This window comes from Oryctolagus cuniculus, chromosome 20 (assembly GCF_051225735.1).
Source record: "Oryctolagus cuniculus isolate XC-2025 breed Fujian yellow rabbit chromosome 20, ASM5122573v1, whole genome shotgun sequence".
NCBI lineage: Eukaryota > Metazoa > Chordata > Mammalia > Lagomorpha > Leporidae > Oryctolagus > Oryctolagus cuniculus.
The window spans coordinates 51814831-51830239 of NC_142886.1; the positions used below are offsets into that span (position 1 = coordinate 51814831).

General features: G+C 66.7%; 2 protein-coding genes across 14 annotated transcripts in view; both read left to right on the forward strand.

Moving 5' to 3' along the window:
- Positions 1–4350, forward strand: part of PACS2 (phosphofurin acidic cluster sorting protein 2) — a 45132-nt gene extending 40782 nt beyond the window's left edge. For 9 of the 13 annotated variants that reach the window (XM_070065455.2, XM_070065461.2, XM_070065456.2 and 6 more), the window contains 5 exons: positions 156–198; positions 481–616; positions 1301–1527; positions 1731–1844; positions 2403–4350. In XM_070065455.2, coding sequence (XP_069921556.1) covers positions 156–198; positions 481–616; positions 1301–1527; positions 1731–1844; positions 2403–2521 — 639 coding nt within the window. In that variant the 3' untranslated portion in view covers positions 2522–4350. The remainder of the gene's footprint in view (positions 1–155; positions 199–480; positions 617–1300; positions 1528–1730; positions 1845–2402) is intronic. The other 4 variants (XR_011384992.2, XR_011384993.2, XR_016226795.1 and 1 more) reach the window with 2 other exon arrangements.
- Positions 4351–5072: 722 nt separating this feature from the next.
- TEX22 (testis expressed 22) lies at positions 5073–13628 on the forward strand. Its single transcript, XM_089322528.1, has 3 exons — positions 5073–5228; positions 13030–13347; positions 13432–13628. The coding sequence occupies exons 1-3, from the start codon at positions 5073–5075 to the stop codon at positions 13609–13611; spliced, it is 654 nt and encodes a 217-aa protein (XP_089178654.1). The 3' UTR covers positions 13612–13628.
- Positions 13629–15409: the final 1781 nt, after the last annotated feature.

Genomic DNA, 15409 nt, shown 5'->3' on the forward strand with positions numbered 1-15409 from the left:
TGGCCACACAGCCCTGCGGTCAGTCCCACAGGCAGGAGGGGCAGGTGCAGATACAGGCACGCGGGAGCCAGCCAAGCAGGGCAGGGCAGGGCAGGGCAGGGGGACTGGCCAGCACCTCTGTGGCCCCCAGCAGCCGGTGTCCTGTTGCCTTCTAGGTTGTGAAGGTGGGCATTGTGGAGCCATCCTCCGCCACGTCAGGTAACCCCGACCCCCTCAGGGCCGTGTGAATGGCATTCAGGACACTTCCCAGGGTGTAGGTGTCCTGGGCCAGGAGCCTCGTCCCTCTGGTCTGGGGGACCAGCCCAGCCCTTGGGCCTGAGAGCAGCCCTGGGCTCCTCCCGCTCCACTGCCGCGGGGTGCAGCCGGGAAACCTGCCCTCCCACCCCACCCCACCTGCCCCAGGCTCCCATGGCTGGGTCCGCAGCCCTGGCCACCAAGGTAGAGCAGCAAATGGGCTCACTGGTGCCTGTGACCCTACAGGTGACTCAGACGACGCGGCCCCCTCAGGCTCCGGAGCACTGTCCTCAACCCCGCCGTCCACCTCTCCCGCTGCCAAGGAAGCCTCCCCCACACCCCCCTCCTCCCCGTCGGTGAGCGGGGGTCTCTCCTCCCCCAGGTAAGCGATGCCTGGCAGGCAGGGCAGGCAGAAGCCCTGGCTCGCTGCCTCCTGGTGTCTTGCTGAGTGTGGTCACAGGAGATGCGAGGGGGCCACACAGGGCTGGGGCGGACATTGGGCGCAGCAGGGAAGCCCCTCTGGGGACGCCTGCATCCCACGTCAGAGCCTGGGTTGGGTTCTGGCTCTGCTTCAAATCCACTTCCTGCTGCCGTGCACCGGGGGGCAACAGTGATGGCTCAAGGGCTGGGTCTCTGGCGCCCATGTGGGAAACCTGGACGGAGTTCCTAGGTCCTGCCCAGCCCTCGTGTTCCGGGCATTGGGGAGTGAAGCAGCGGACAGGTCTCCCTGTCTCCCTGCCTCTCACGTGGAGGGGCCGACAGCAGGAGGAGCAGGAGACGGGGTCTGCAGATGGCCGCGTGGGGCCAGCTGTCGCACCACAGTGAGCTGACTCAGTGGGCAGCAGTGCGGGGGTGCAGGCTGTCGCTCCACAGGGGCCAGGGCCCCGAACACCTGCCCTGGCTCCCCCGGCCTCTGCTCTGGGCCCTGCAGGCTCCAAAGGGCAGCTCAGGGTCAGGTGGGCATCGCGCGGTGCACACAGAGCTGCAGGCAGGACCGAGTGTCCCAGGGCTCTGGGACACCCGGCCAGCAAGAGCGCACAAGGGTGCCAGCTTCTGCCTTTCCCAGCCAGGGCCTCGGCGCCGAGCTGATGGGGCTGCAGGTGGACTACTGGACGGCAGCCCCGCCCGCAGACAGGAAGAGGGACGCGGAGAAGAAGGACCTGCCTGCCGCCAAAAGCACGCTCAAGTGCACCTTCCGGTCCCTGCAGGTCAGCAGGCTGCCCAGCAGTGGGGAGGCCGCAGCCACGCCCACCATGTCCATGACCGTGGTCACCAAGGAGAAGAACAAGAAGGGTGAGGGGCCTGCGTTGGGCAGCAGGAGCGGGGCGACCTGTGGTACAGGACAGGAGGCCAGGCTTGGCCTCAGCCCCAGAGGGCAGGGGCCCCAGCCCGAGGCTGCCTTGCCCCGCTGCGGGCTGCTCCCGGGCCAGCCGGCTTGCTGCCCGGGCTCTGGCCAGCCCGCTGGAGGACTGGGTGACCGTGCCTTCTCTTCCCAGTGATGTTCTTGCCCAAGAAGACCAAGGACAAGGACCTGGAGTCCAAAAGCCAGTGCATCGAGGGCATCAGCCGGCTCATCTGCACAGCCAAGCACCAGCAGAACATGCTGCGGGGTGAGCCGCCGAGGGGCGGAGCTGTGGGGGAGCCGGCCGAGGGGCGGGGCTGTGGGGGGAGCCGGCCGAGGGGCGGGGCTGTGGGAGGAGCCTGACGAGGGGCGGGGCTGTGGGGGAGCTGGCCGAGGGGCGGGGCTGTAGGAGGAGCCGCCGAGGGGCGGGGCTGTGTGGGGGAGCTGGCTGAGGGGCGGGGCTGTGTGGGGGAGCCTGCCGAGGGGCGGGGCTGTGGGGGGAGCCGCCAAGGGGCGGGGCTGTGGGGTAGCCGGCCCCTCCTGCGGCCTCGTGGCTTTGTCTGCTTGCTGTGCACCTGGGTCTGCACCCCAGTCCCTGCCGGTACTGTCCAGGGTCTCCCCATCCGTGTGAGCCCCTGCCAGGCGGCCCGTGGGGGTCGGGCTTCAGTGGGGGGGCGAAACCGGCAGTGTCTGCGGTGGGGGGAGAGCAGGCTAGAAAGCAGCCCTCGTTCTCTGGGGTCCCCGGGGTGTCGGTGCTGAGCTGTGGGCAGTCCTGCTGCCTGCCCGCTGGGTGGGGTGGCCGGAGCTCAGGCGCCTTCTCCCACAGTCCTCATCGACGGCGTGGAGTGCACGGACGTCAAGTTCTTCCAGCTGGCCGCTCAGTGGTCCTCCCACGTGAAGCACTTCCCCATCTGCATCTTTGGACACTCCAAGGCCACCTTCTAGCCCAGCCACCCCGCGGCCAGCGCAGGACGGAGGGGCCCGCGCCCAGAGGGCGTCCAGCTGACCGCAGACGGGCCGGGAGACAGCGCGTCCTAGGGCGGACGTGCTCTGCCTGCCGGCCGGAGCGCCCGGCCAGGGGCTGGGAGGGCAGCCGCCCAGAGGCTCGCAAGAAGAAGGGCTTAGCTTTCGTGTCCTGCGTCCTCAGGGAGCCCAGGGCAGGCGGAGGCCGCGGAGCTCGGTGGCCAGAGGCTGAGGGCCACAGGGCATGGACCGCCCCCAGCAGCACCCGTGCGTGGCTCCCAATAAACTCCAGCCTGGCGGTGGAGGTTTTCTAGGAACAGGGTTTGATGCTTTGAATCCGTGTCCTAACGCAGCCGCCAAGCATGCTGCCCCGCGCAGGGCCCCAGGGAGGACAGGCGCCTCTGCCCGCCGCCCGGACCGCCAGGGTTTGACAAATCGCGCTGCAGTCCCAGAGTCCAGCCTGGGAAGCGGGAGGCAGTGGGGGTCAGCCTGAGGCCGGCTCTGCCCGCCTGCGCCTACCCCCACCCCCCACCCCCAGCCCTGCCAGCTGGGAGCCTCCAGGGCCAGCCACGTGGCATCGGAGTTGGTTTGGGATGATAAGGACAGGTGAACAGGGATGTGTGTGTGCGTGTGTGTGTGCATGTGATGTATGTGTGCGTGCATGTGTGTCTGTGTGTGCATCCATGTCTGTACACACGTGCACATGTGTGCCTGGCTTCTGGCACTGTGTAGCCAGGGCAGGCTCGGGCAGGTGGGTGAGGGGTGTTGGATCTCCTCCCGGGGACTGGCCGCCCGGCCCTGTGCATTCCCTCCCAGCAGGAGAGCGGCACCCTGACCTGCCCGTACCTGCCCTGGCAGATGGGCCTGGGGCACCTGCCCAGCGCTGCCCGCGCCCCAGGGCCCCGGAGGAAGAGCCGCCGGGTTGTGGGCCTCGCGCTCCTGGGCTGCCGATGTCCCGTTCTTCCCGGGAAGTCCCTGCTCGCTTGCTCCCATTCAGGCGGCTGCAGGGCCCGAGACTGGTCATGGCAGCTGGGGTGGCCGCAGCCTCTGGGCAGAGCACCGCTTTGCTAAAAAGCCCCAGCTCTTGTTGGGCTCGTGCTGTGACTGACCGGCGGCCAGGGCGCTCCCCGGGGAGGACACTGGCCTCCCCCCGCCCCTGCCGCCGGCTTCAGAGCCCCGCTGCACTCTGGCGTCTCTGCAGAGGCCAAAGGTCACAGTGGAGGGGTGCTGACAACACCCTCGTCAGGGGGTTGCCCCTGCGGCTGTGAGGGGTCGCACGGAGGGACCCTGGGCCTGAGGCTCCCGGTGGGTCCCCGGCCTACCTCCCGGAGCGCTGTGAGCAGCCAGGGTGACTGGCAGCTGGGGGCTGCGGGGACGAGAGTGAGGAGGGGTCACAGGTGCAGCCCCACCACTGCCTGCCCAGTCCCACCTGCGGGCCAGGGTCCTGGCGGTGCTTGGAGGAGCTGGGAGGAGGAGGGGAACCCTGGGTGAGGGCTCACTCCCAAATAGCACGCGGTGACCACCCTGGGCCTTCCCCCAGAACAGCTCAGAGGGCCAGGCCTGCCCTGTGCTTGGGAGGGGACTGAGGGCTGGGGTCACTCTGACCTGACCACCCCAGCCAGTTCCTTGCGCATCGTTTGGTTTCTAGGGTGTGTGTGTGTGGCTAGTTTATGTGTGTTTTTTTTTTTTAATGGAAAACAAGATTAATGTAAATAGCTTTTGGGGGAACAGATCCTAAACTGTCACAAACGTGACCACGTGGATTTGACGGTGCTGATGCTACACTAATAAACCGCAGGGGCACTCCCGGACCGCCTGTGCCCCGCGTGGTTCTTGCTGGGGGCCTGGCCGGCGCCAAGCTCGCCTCCCCCCGCCCTGCGTCCTGGCCTTGCTCTCGGGGCCCCACGCGGGTTCTAGGGGTCTAGGGGCACCGGGCGACCCTCGCGTCCCTAAGGCAGAGGCCCGGGACAGGTGGCGCACACCGAGGTCGGAGGGCGCAAACTGAGCATGCGGGGCGCGCGCGACAGGCGAGGCCAAGGCGCAGGTGCGACGCCGGCTGAGGCACAGTTGCCGGGCGACACCTGCCTTGCGGGCCCGCCAGCCAGAGCAGGCATCTGTCCTCTGTCCCCTGTCCCCTGGGCCGGCCCCCACTGTCCCTCCAGAAAGGGCGGGCCTTGGGTGCGGTCTGGGAGGTGGAGGTGAGGTCACAGTGCACAGGGGCGGGCGGGGGTCCCAAGAACGGCCACTGAAAGCTGAGGGTCCGAGGGGTTGCCCTAGGCTGCGGGGAGGGGGGGCAGGGGGCGGGTCCCTGGACGAAGGGTAGTAGGGTCAGGGGGCGTGGCGTCCGTTTGGTTGGGGCGCTGGCGTGGAGGAACGTGGCCGCGAGCGCTGGGGGCTACCCTGGAGGCCCCGGCCCGGGACCCGCGGACAGCGTCTGGGCAGCGGCCGGAAGACCGTCTACCCGAGGAGCCGCGGGGTCCTGCTCCTTCCCCAGAGTCGCAGCCGTGCGGACCTGCGGCCTGCCTGGGCAGAGATGGACATCAGGAAGGCGGCCCCCGGCGGCAAGAAGGCAGAGGTGCAGCCCCCCCGGGAGCCCGGGCAGTCCGCTTCCTCCGTGCCCAGGACGACTGCCTGGGGCCCGCCCGGGGCCCAGAGCAGCGCTCAGCAGGGACTGCAGATGCAGGATTGGGTAAGCAGGACGGAGCCGGGCGCGCGGCTGCTCTCCGCAGTCCCCAGGAGCTGGCCCCGCGACCCTGGCGGCCTAGCGGGCCTCAGGAGGATAGAGTGGGAGCCGCCCATCTGCCTCCCGCGAGCGTGGGCGGCTCCCTCTGCTGGGCACTGCGGAGCAGCCAGCTGAGGCCAGGAGTAGGGCTCCGGAGAGCTGCCCGGACCCTGCCCACAGCACCCCCGGGCCTCCCCATCGGGAGCGGTCAGAGGGAAGCTGCTCACGACAGCTCCAACCTGGACCTCAGGGCGGGGGCGGGGGCGGGGGTGTGGTGCTCTCCACCAAGCCCCACCTTGCTGGGCTGAGTCTGCAGTGTCTGCCTTGTGTCCCCTTGCCAAGGGGCCCTCAGGGGTCGCCTCCCAGGAAGCCTCTGGTTGGCTAACAGGGGTCCTGAGCCCGCCCTCTCCCAGCCTGGACCCCAGGCATCCGGAACAGTGCCAGACCAAGGTCCCTGACCCCCAGCCTTCACAGCAGGGTGGGACTGAGGAGGGACCACGCCTGCATGGGGGGAGGTGGCAGCGCAAGCCTGGTCCCTGACTCCCAGGCCCTGCTGGGCGCACAAGGCCAGTCCATCCTTCCTCCTCCCCTGGCTGTGCAGGAGCGGGGCTGAGAGGGTGTGACTGTCCCACAGGGAGGGGTGCAAGAGCTGTGCAGAAATCGGTGCTGTCTGGCTGGCGCTGTGGCGGAGCAGGTGAAGCCCCACCCTGTGACGCCAGCGTCCCATATGGGTGCTGATGCGAGTCCTGGCTGCGCCACTTCCCAGCCAGCTCCCTGCTATGGCCTCGGAAAGCAGCAGAGGGTGGCTAAGTGCTTGGGCCCCTGCGCTCACGTGGGAGACCCGGATGAAGCTCCTGGCCCAGCCCTGGCTGCTGCAGCCATTCGGGGGTGAACCAGCAGATGGAAGATCTCTCACTGGCTCTCCCCACCCAATTTCCCCTGTCCTCTGCCTTTCCAATACATTTTAAAGAAATTGGTCTCGGCCGGCGCCGTGGCTCACTAGGCTAATCCTCCGCCTTGCAGCGCCGGCACACCGGGTTCTAGTCCCGGTCGGGGCACCGGATTCTGTCCCAGTTGCCCCTCTTCCAGGCCAGCTCTCTGCTGTGGCCAGGGAGTGCAGTGGAGGATGGCCCAAGTGCTTGGGCCCTGCACCCCATGGGAGACCAGGAGAAGCACCTGGCTCCTGCCGTCGGATCAGCGCAGTGCGCCGGCCGCAGCACGCTGGCCATGGCGGCCATTAGAGGGGGAACCAACGGCAAAGGAAGACCTTTCTCTCTGTCTCTCTCTCTCACTGTCCACTCTGCCTGTCAAAAAAAAAAAAAAAAGAAATTGATTGGTCTCTTCAGAGGCAGGCTGAAAGCTCTAGAAGCGAGGCTCTTGCACTCGGCTCACAGGAATAAACCGGAAAGGTGGGGGCGCTTCCTCTGTCTTGTAAAGATTTGGAAGGCAGAGACAGGGAGCCTCCATCTGTGGTCCACTCCCCAGAGGGCTGCGCCGGGTGGAAGCCAGGAGCCTCATCTGGGTCTCCCACGCAGGTGCGGGGACCCGAGTGCTTGGGCATCTTCCATGGCTTTCCCAGGCGCGTGAGCAGGCAGCTGGGACTGGAAGTGGTGCTGTGTTCCCAGATGCCGCGTGCCAGGCGGCAGCTTCACTGCGTGTGCCACAGCACTGGCCCCTCGAAAGGAACTTCGGTGACAGCCCTGCGGGGCCTTGAGCAGCAGGACAAGAAACCCAGCCTGGGGGCTCCAGGGGCACCGTGCAGCCGCTGACGGGCGACACAGGCAGAGTTCAGGGCAAAGGGGCCTAGGCCGGTGTTGGGCGGTGAGGACCGGGCCCAGGAGCAGCACAATGATGGGAAACCAGGAGGCCGCCCACCTGCCTGCAGACCCCAGTTATGCTGTGGCGCTCTGTGCAGAAAGCCGGGGCCACGTGTCCCCCACGAGAAGCAGGCTGAGTGCAGTGCGGGAGAGGCTGAGTTGCAGCACATCCGTGAGTTCCGAGCCCTGGACGAGACCTTTCGTGAGCACGGGGTCCAGGTGGCCCGGATGAGGGCGATGCTGTGGCCCGTGTGAGACAGCAGGCTGCCGTGAGCGGAGGCGAGAGGAGGCACCAGGCCGCGCGCTGCTCCACAGCGGGAAGGGTGGCCCTTGCAGGAGGCAACCGTGAGGGCTCCAGAGGCCGAGTCCCGGCCCACACAGGAGCCCTGGGCTGTGTTCCATGCACGGGGGTCTTCCTGCTCCAGCCCTGGCTGTTGCTGGCATTTGGGGAGGGAACCAGTGGGAGGGAGATGTCTCCCTCTGCCTCCCTCTCCCCCTTTCCTTCCCCCTCCCCCTTTCCCCTCTCCCTCCTCCTCCCCCTCCTTCCCCTCCCTCTCCCTCTCTCTCCCCCTCCCCCTCTCTGTCTCCCTCCCCTTCCCCTCTCCCCTCTCCCTCCCCCTCCCCTCCTCCCTCCCCTCCCTCTCTCTCCCTCCCCTCCCCCTCTCTGTCTCCTTCCCCTTCTCCCCTCCCTCCCTCTTCCCCTCCCCTCCCCCTTCCCCCCCTCTCCCCTCTCCCTCCCCCTCCCCTCCTCCCTCCCCTCCCTCTCTCCCTCCCCTCCCCCTCTCTGTCTCCTTCCCCTTCTCCCCTCCCTCCCTCTTCCCCTCCCCCTCTCCCCTTCCCCTCCCTCTCCTTCCCCCTTTCCCCCTCTGCCCTTCTCCCCCTCCCCCTCTCCTCCTCTCCCCCTCCCCTCTCCCCTCCTTCCTCTCCCTCCTCCTCCCCCTCCTTCCCCCTCTCCCCCTTCCCTTCCCCCCTCCCCCCTCCCCCTCTCCTCCTCTCCCCCTCTCCCTCTCCCCTCTCCCTCCCCCTCCCCCTCCTTCCCTCTCCTTCCCCCTCCCCTTCCCCCTCTCCCCTCTCCCTCCCCCTCCCCTCCTCCCTCCCCTCCCTCCCCTCCCTCTCTCTCCCTCCCCCTCTCTCCCTCCCTCCCCTTCTCCCCCTCCCTCCCTCTTCCCCTCCCCCTCCCCCTTCCCCTCCTTCCCCCTTCCCCTCTCCCCCTCCCCCTCTCCCCCTCCCCCTCCTCTGTGTGTGTGTGTGTGTTCATAGCTCCCCCCCACACACTGTTCAAATAGGTAAAGGGTGGACTGAATCAGCAGCACCTGTAGGCTGCATTGTGACACAGCGGGTGCCACCGTGACGCCTGCACCCCGTGTTGGAGTCCCGGCTGCTCCATTTCCAATCCAGCTTCCTGCCAGTGTGTGCAAAGGCCGTGGAGGATGGCCCGAGTGCTCGGGTCCCTGCCCCCCGTGGGGACCCGGATGGGGCTCCGGGCTCCTGGCTTCCGGCTGGCCTCTACAGAGAACCAGCAGATGGAAGAGCCTTCTGTCTCCTCTGTCCCACAGCCTTTCAAATAAACATCTTTTTGGGAAAAGCCTGGAGATTCTGGATACACTGCGGGGGGAGGGGCAGGGCAGCCGTCACCACAAGGGCACCCGGTAGCACCATGGTGACAAATCCCAAGTCAAGAAAAGGAAATTGTCATAAACATCTGAACAGGCGATGTTTGCAGCCAATGGCTGCCTGCCGGGAAGGGCCACACGCGCCAACTGAGAAATAAGAGCAGGAGTGCAGAGACTTGGGACAGAGGATCGCCCTTCAGGGCCCGCCCGGCTGGGGCGGAGAGCTCGAAGCCCTCCCTGCGTGCTGCACGGCGCTCCCGAGTGTGCCGGGGCCTCTCAGCCACGGTCCGGGTGCGGTGCCGGTGCCTGTGAATGAAGCTGCCAAGTTTCCCAGAAGTAACTGGGTGCGACCGCATTCTTAAAAAGCAAACTCGGCAGGAATCTGGAACATTTGTTCTGAAGGTGCGCAGCACTTCTGGCCGTGAGCATCTGGTGCTGCCTGAGAGAGCTCAAGGCTGGCGGCATCAGCAACAGGTAAAGCCGCCGCCTGTGCTGCCAGCACCCATAGGGGCGCTGGTTTGAGACCCAGCTGCGCCACTTCCAATCCAGCTCCCTGCTAATGCACCTCGGATAGCAGCAGAAGATGGCCGGAGTGCTTGGGCCCCTGTGGCCACTGGATGAAGCTCCTGGCTCCTGGCCTCAGACTGGCCCAGCTCCAGTCATTGCCATCATTTACAGAGTGAACCGGCAGATAGGAGACCTCTCTCTCTCTCTCTCTCTCTCAAATAGAAAATAAATATATCTTTAAGAAAAGGATATGGGGCCGACACCGTGGCTCACTTGGCTAATCTTCCACCTGTGGTGCCAGCATCCCAAATGGGCGTCAGTTCTGTCCCGGTTGCCCCTCTTCCAGGCCAGCTCTCTGCTGTGGCCAGGGAGTGCAGTGGAGGATGGCCCAGGTGATTGGGCCCTGCACCCCATGGGAGACCAGGAGAAGCACCTGGCTCCTGGCTTCGGGCCGGCGCAGCGCCAGCTGTAGCGGCCATTTTGGGGGTGAACCAACGGAAGGAAGACCTTTCTGTCCCTCTCTCTCTCTCTCTCTCACTGTCTATAGCTCTGTCAAAAATTAAAAAAAAAAATTAAAAAAGGAAAGGAAATTCCCCGAGTTCAGTAGCGTAGACCAGCGTCGTCTCCGCCTGCAGCCCAGGGACTGGGAGCTGTGGAGCAGGTGCTTCGGTCGTCTCAGGTCGCAGTCCTCTGAGAGCTTAAAAAGTGGGTGACTCTGGGAAGGACAGGGTGACGCAGGTTCTTTCCTCCTCCACTGCCCAGGTGGCCACAACAGTGGGCTGGGAGCCCCAAACTCCATGGGCGTCTCCAGCAGGGGTGGCTGGGGCCTCTGATCTGCTGCCTCCCAGCTGCACCGGCAGGGAGCTGGGTGGGCTGCGGGGAAGCCGGGCTGAGTGGCAGCTTGGCTGCAGCGGTGCTGCCGGGCGCCACCTGCCCCTCGGCTGCGATCTTGAGTGAGGCGGGGCCCGTGCTCTGGGACGGCCAGGCACCTGCCACCCTGCCCAGCACAGCAGCCTCACGGGCACCCTCAGGATGGCGGCTGCCGTGGGGGAGCGGGAGTGGGAGCCACACTCCAGCACTGTGCAGTGTCCTTCCCTACTTAGCTCAGGCGGGGGGGCTCCTTGGTGGCCTTGAGGCTGGGCAGCACAGGTGTGACTGCGACTTTGATCTTGAGGACTGTGCCCCTGTGGCGCCAGACACAGACCTGAGGGCACCTTCACGGTGTGACAGACAGGCGCCTGTCACAGAGGGCGGCAGTGTGTGTGCAGGGGAAGGCGTGCGCACCCAGGACCCTTTTACAGAGGACAGGAGTGGTGGACATAAAGGTGCATTTGCCCTGTTGGAGGACGGGCCTCTGATGGATGAGGAAGTGGGGAGGGGGACCGGCACTGACCCGCTCAGACTCCCGGGCCGGCACCACTCACCCACTACTGTGCCTGTGGGCGGGGCTCAAGCGCTGTCCAGGGCAGGGGAGGGCTGCGGGGGTACAGGAAGCCGCCCTGGGCCAGGTGCTGTGACAGCCTCAGAGTGGGTCAAAGCAGCCGCCTGGCCTGAGCAGGAGGACCCGAGTGGCTGGAGCGGCCCCCCTCAGCCTGGCCCCCCACGCTTGAGTGCCGCTTTGCTTGGGTGAAGAATCTGCAAAAAATCCTTGTCTTTCAGGTTTTTTTTTTTTTTTAAGATTTATTTATTTGAGAGGCAGAGTTAGAGAGAGAGGTCTTCTTCTTTTTTTTTTTTTTTTTTTTTTTTTTTTTTACAGGTAGTGTTAGTGAGAGAGACAGAGAGAAAGGTCTTCCTTTTCCGTTGGTTCACCCCCCAAATGGCTGCTATAGCCGGTGCGCTGTGCCGATCCGAATTCAGGAGCCAGGTGCTTCCTCCTGGTCTCCCATGCGGGTGCAGGGCCCAAGCACTTGGGCCACAGCAGAGAGCTGGACTGGAAGAGGAGCAGCTGGGACTAGAACCCTGCGCCCCAACCGGGACTAGAACGCAGGGTGCTGGTGCCGCAGGCGGAGGATTAGCCTAGTGAGCAGCGGCGCTGGCAAGAGAGAGACGTCTCCTATCCACTGGCTGACTCCCCAAAAGGCCACAACTGCCGGGGCTTGGCTGATCTGAAGCCAGGGCCAGGAGCTTCTTCCGGGTCTCCCACACGGTGCAGGGGCCCAAGCACTCGGGCCATCGTCCACTGCTTTCCCAGGCCGAAGCAGAGAGCTGGAGAAGCCAGGACACGAACCGGCGCCTGTGTGGTGTGGCAGTGAGGCAGATGGGCTTGCCCACTCGGCCACAGGCCGCGCCCTGGGGGGGTTTAAGGCACCCCCCACCCTGCTGGCCTCGGCCTCCCTGCTATGAAGGCTTCGGGGCTGCTCCTCCTCTCACCTGTGTTCTGCTCTGTGCTTCACTGGCTCGGCGGGCGTGGGGGGGGGGTCTCCTTTACCTGTGGGCCCTTTCAGCCTGGGGCCCTGTTCCTTCAGCTCCGGGAAGAGCGTGTCGTGTGTGCATGTGTGTGTGTGCGTGTGCAGAGGTCAGTGTTGGACCTGCATCCGGGTCTCCAGGTGGGTGTGGGGGCCTGAGCACCTTCAGCTGCCTCCCCAGGCCACAGCAGGGGCCTGTCTGCCCAGGCTTGTGTTTTGGGGTGGGCCTCACTGTTGGGGGTCTTCCCCAGAGGCCAGTTGGCATCTGTGGGCAGGGAAGTGGAGGAGGGGCTGAGCCCTGGGGGCTCAGTGTCACATCCCTGCTGGAGCCCACTCCTTGTCCCCATGGCCTTCCCCCACCCGCCTCCTTGTCCTCTGAGAACGGCGGTGATGGTGTGGGAGCCGCTTCCTCGCCTGGCTGGTTGTTCTGGGCTCTGCCTTCCACAGCCGCTGGTGGTCCCTGGGCAGAGCCCGGCTCCCTCCTGCTCAACCTGTGGTCTGCAGCCCGGCCAGCCGGAGCTGTGGGGGCTCAGCCTTGGCGCCCTAGCCTGGAGGCCGCAGGCCTCTGCTCTGCAGCCTGTCCCCTCCTGGAGGAGCATCTGTCTGCACCCAGTGCCAGGCTGCACTGCCGCGGCGCATGATGGGAGGGCAGGGGCTGCAGTGTGTGGCACTGACTTTTTGAACGTAGTTATTGTCTCAGTTTGAGAGGCCACAGGTCGCGGAGCGAGGGGTCAGCAGGCTCAGCGACAATGCCCGGCACACAGTGGGTGTCTTACAGGTGGAGGAGGGGCAGGTGCAGGAGCCGAGAGGGTCAGTGTCCAGAGAGGACCCTTCTGCTGGGCCCCCACATGGGCATGGCCAGCTGAGCCGTCTGCAGGCCCACGCATAAGCGCTGCCTCCTGATCTGGGACCCCACCTCCTGCATCAGCCTGGGGTGGGGAGGGGCTCCGAGTGCACAGGGAAGGGTGGGTGACCAGACCTCCAGCACCTGTTCCTCTCGAGGTCCCCCCACTTCGCAGCTCTGTGCACGCGAGGGCTTTGTGCTGCTGAGACTGGCTGGCTGCCTGCGCTCATGTGTGCCCAGAACCCACCTGCCTCGGCCTCCCCGCCTAAGGCCCTGAGTGTTTGGACCCCTGCTGCCTCGGGCTGTGGCCCAGTGTTCAGGCTCCGTGAGCGGTGAGCGCGCCTCCTGGAGCCCTTGCTTCTGGTGACTTTGGGGGTGCACCCGGACCCCTAGCTTCGGGCAGCCTATTTTAAATTTTGGGGTCATCCTGCAGGCCTCGCCCAGCCTCCTCCCGCCTCTCTGGCGCCTGCTCTTTTGTCCCTGGGGATTCATGAGTCTCGGTGCTTTGTACCCAAGCCCTCCCCCACTCCGCGTTTCCAGGGGCGCAGAGCAGGCCGCCTCCCCAGTCCTGGTCGGGGGTAGCTGCTGGACCGCGAAGCGCGGGTCCGCGCACGGAGCCCCCGCGGAGCAGCCACCCCGCCGGCCGCAGGAGGCCCCGCGGGTCCCGGGGCGCCTGCGCGGACCGCGGCGGGCGCGGGGAGGGGCGCGGGGCGGGGCCGTGCGCCCGCCGCCCGGGCCTGGCCGCGCAGGACCCCTGCCCTGTCCCCGCAGGTGTGTGAGCCGCCGCCGCGCGGGCGCCCGAGCCGCCACTGGAGCGTCAGCATCGACGAGCGCCGGCGGCTGGCCGTGTTGGGCGCCCGGGAGAGGCCGGACGTCGCCAGGGACGCCTCCCGCTGCACGGTGCGCTGGCGCGGAGGCCTTTGCCCCTCCCTGCGGCCGCGCTTCCCGGCCTCGCGCGCGCCTGACCCCTTCTGCCACCCGCAGGACATCGCGCAGATGGTGGCAGAGCTGGTGTCCGAGGACGTGGACAGAGACGTGCTGCTCCCCCAGCCGCCGCGCTCCGCGGCGTCCACCAACGCCTTCCAAGCCTTCCTGACCCGGAGCGCGCCCTTCTGGCAGCACGCGACTGTCCAGGCCCGGACCTCGAGGCCGCCCCCTCCTTAAGAGCCCGCTCAGCCCAGCGTCTGGCGTCCGGCGCGTTTCCTTGGGGCCTAGGGTGGGCAGTGGGCAGCCCTGTCTGCGTGGCACCAGGGAGCACTGACGGGGGTGGGGGGAGCAGCAGGACAGAGAGGACCTCTGGGGACCCTCCTCCGCCCTCCTCCTCCACGGCTGCACAGGGGGCGGAGCGCTGAGGGGGGTGTGGGGGAAGCTTGACCCCCAGGCAGCCGAATCCCGACCTCCTCCCCAGGGGGAGGCGGTCCAGTGATGACTGCCCAGGGTCTGTGTCCTGAGGCCCTGCGGCGGGGGGGGGGTGTCTGGCCCAGGGTCCCTGTGTGCCCATCTCAGAGGCTCCCTGGAGAAGGCCACACCTCCCAGCCTCTGCCATCAAACCTGGTGGTGGGCGGGGCCGGCGGGGCCCAGGCCTGCGGTGGTGACTTGTCTGCAGGTGGTGGCCCTCAGACGCTCCGGGGCTGGAGGGGACGGGGGGGGGGGGCGGGGGTCCTGCAGTCAGTGAGTGCCTCTGCAGACACTGGGACCCCCTACACCTGCCTGCCTGCCAGGGCCCACACCCCTGCTGGCCCTGGACACTGGATTCCCAGCCCCACAGGAGTCCCCTGCTCCTGCCTCCCTCCCCTCCTCCCCCCATGTCTTGAGGATGGTGCTGCCTCCTCTAGGAAGCCTTCCAGGGTCACACAGCTGGTGCTGCTTCACCCCATCTCTCTGCAGCGCCCTGCTGGAACCTCTCGGGCCCCCTGGGGCTGACCATAGAGACACGGCCACTGTGGGGACGTCCTGAGGGATGGGGGAAGGAGGTGGGGGGCGTTGGGCAGGGCCCCAGAGGACATCAGGGCCCCACTCCCCTCCTCGGGGGAGTAGAGTCGGGGGCCTGGCGGGGCCTGTCCTGCCAGGTCTGGTCTCACTTGGGCACCCCCGAAGCTGGGGTCAGTGGTGGGGCACTGGGATGGCCCTGAGGGCTGCTTTCAGGGAACCTGCCCCTGGGCAGCAGCAGCTGACCCCAGCGCCCCTCTGCCGCCCTCTGGTGGTGGAAGTGGCCACCCTCCTCAGTAGGAAGGCTGGGTCTCTGGGACCACTGACAGCACCGGTTCTTCCAGCAGAGTGTGGTTCTGGGGACGGGGATGCCTGGAGACTGTTTTGGTGTCACAGCTGGGTTTGTAGCTGCTGCCAGGACACGGTACCCAAGGTACCTGGGCGAAGATGGCGATGCGGGCAGAGCTGTGTCCCGTGAGTGCTCAGGGAACCCCACTGGACCATGCCCAGTTTGAGGCTGACCGGCGTCACCAAGCACAGGCTCTGGGCACAGTCCTGTGGCTCTCGGGCAAGGAGCGAGCTGCTCCCACAGGATGGTGCCTGGCGGGGGAACCCTGGGACGGAGCGGCCGGGTCACCCTAGGATATGCAGAACGGGGCTTCGCAGCTTGTGGAACCGAGAGGAGCTGGAGACCCAGCCAAAGTCCACGGCACGGTGTGGTGAGGGTGTTGCCTCTGCCCGCTGCTGCTGTGTGACCACACGGCCGTGCCGGCCAGCCAAGCCTGCTCCCCAGACGCGGGGCTGCTGCTCGGGGGTCCTCGTGGAGCAGGGGTCCCCTTGGCAGGCGCCCTGAGGCTGGCCCCATAGCCCACTGGCCCCTGAGTGCCCCGAGCCACCAGCCACACTGGCTCTCTGGGAGAGGACACCCGTGGCCTCCTCCAGGGCCACTGGGTGGTGGTGCCCAGCGCCGCCGTTTGTTGGCTTTGCAAAAATACTTGTTTACTAGTAAACTAAACGACAGAGCCAAGGACGC

Bases quoted from the DNA above. Each gene is read 5' to 3' on its own strand.
- TEX22 (XM_089322528.1), top strand. From the start codon at position 5,073: ATGGACATCAGGAAGGCGGCCCCCGGCGGCAAGAAGGCAGAGGTGCAG. The intron at 5,229-13,029 runs GTAAGCAGGACG...GGTCGGGGGTAG, and splicing joins GACTGCAGATGCAGGATTGG to CTGCTGGACCGCGAAGCGCG. The intron at 13,348-13,431 runs GTGCGCTGGCGC...TGCCACCCGCAG, and splicing joins GGGACGCCTCCCGCTGCACG to GACATCGCGCAGATGGTGGC.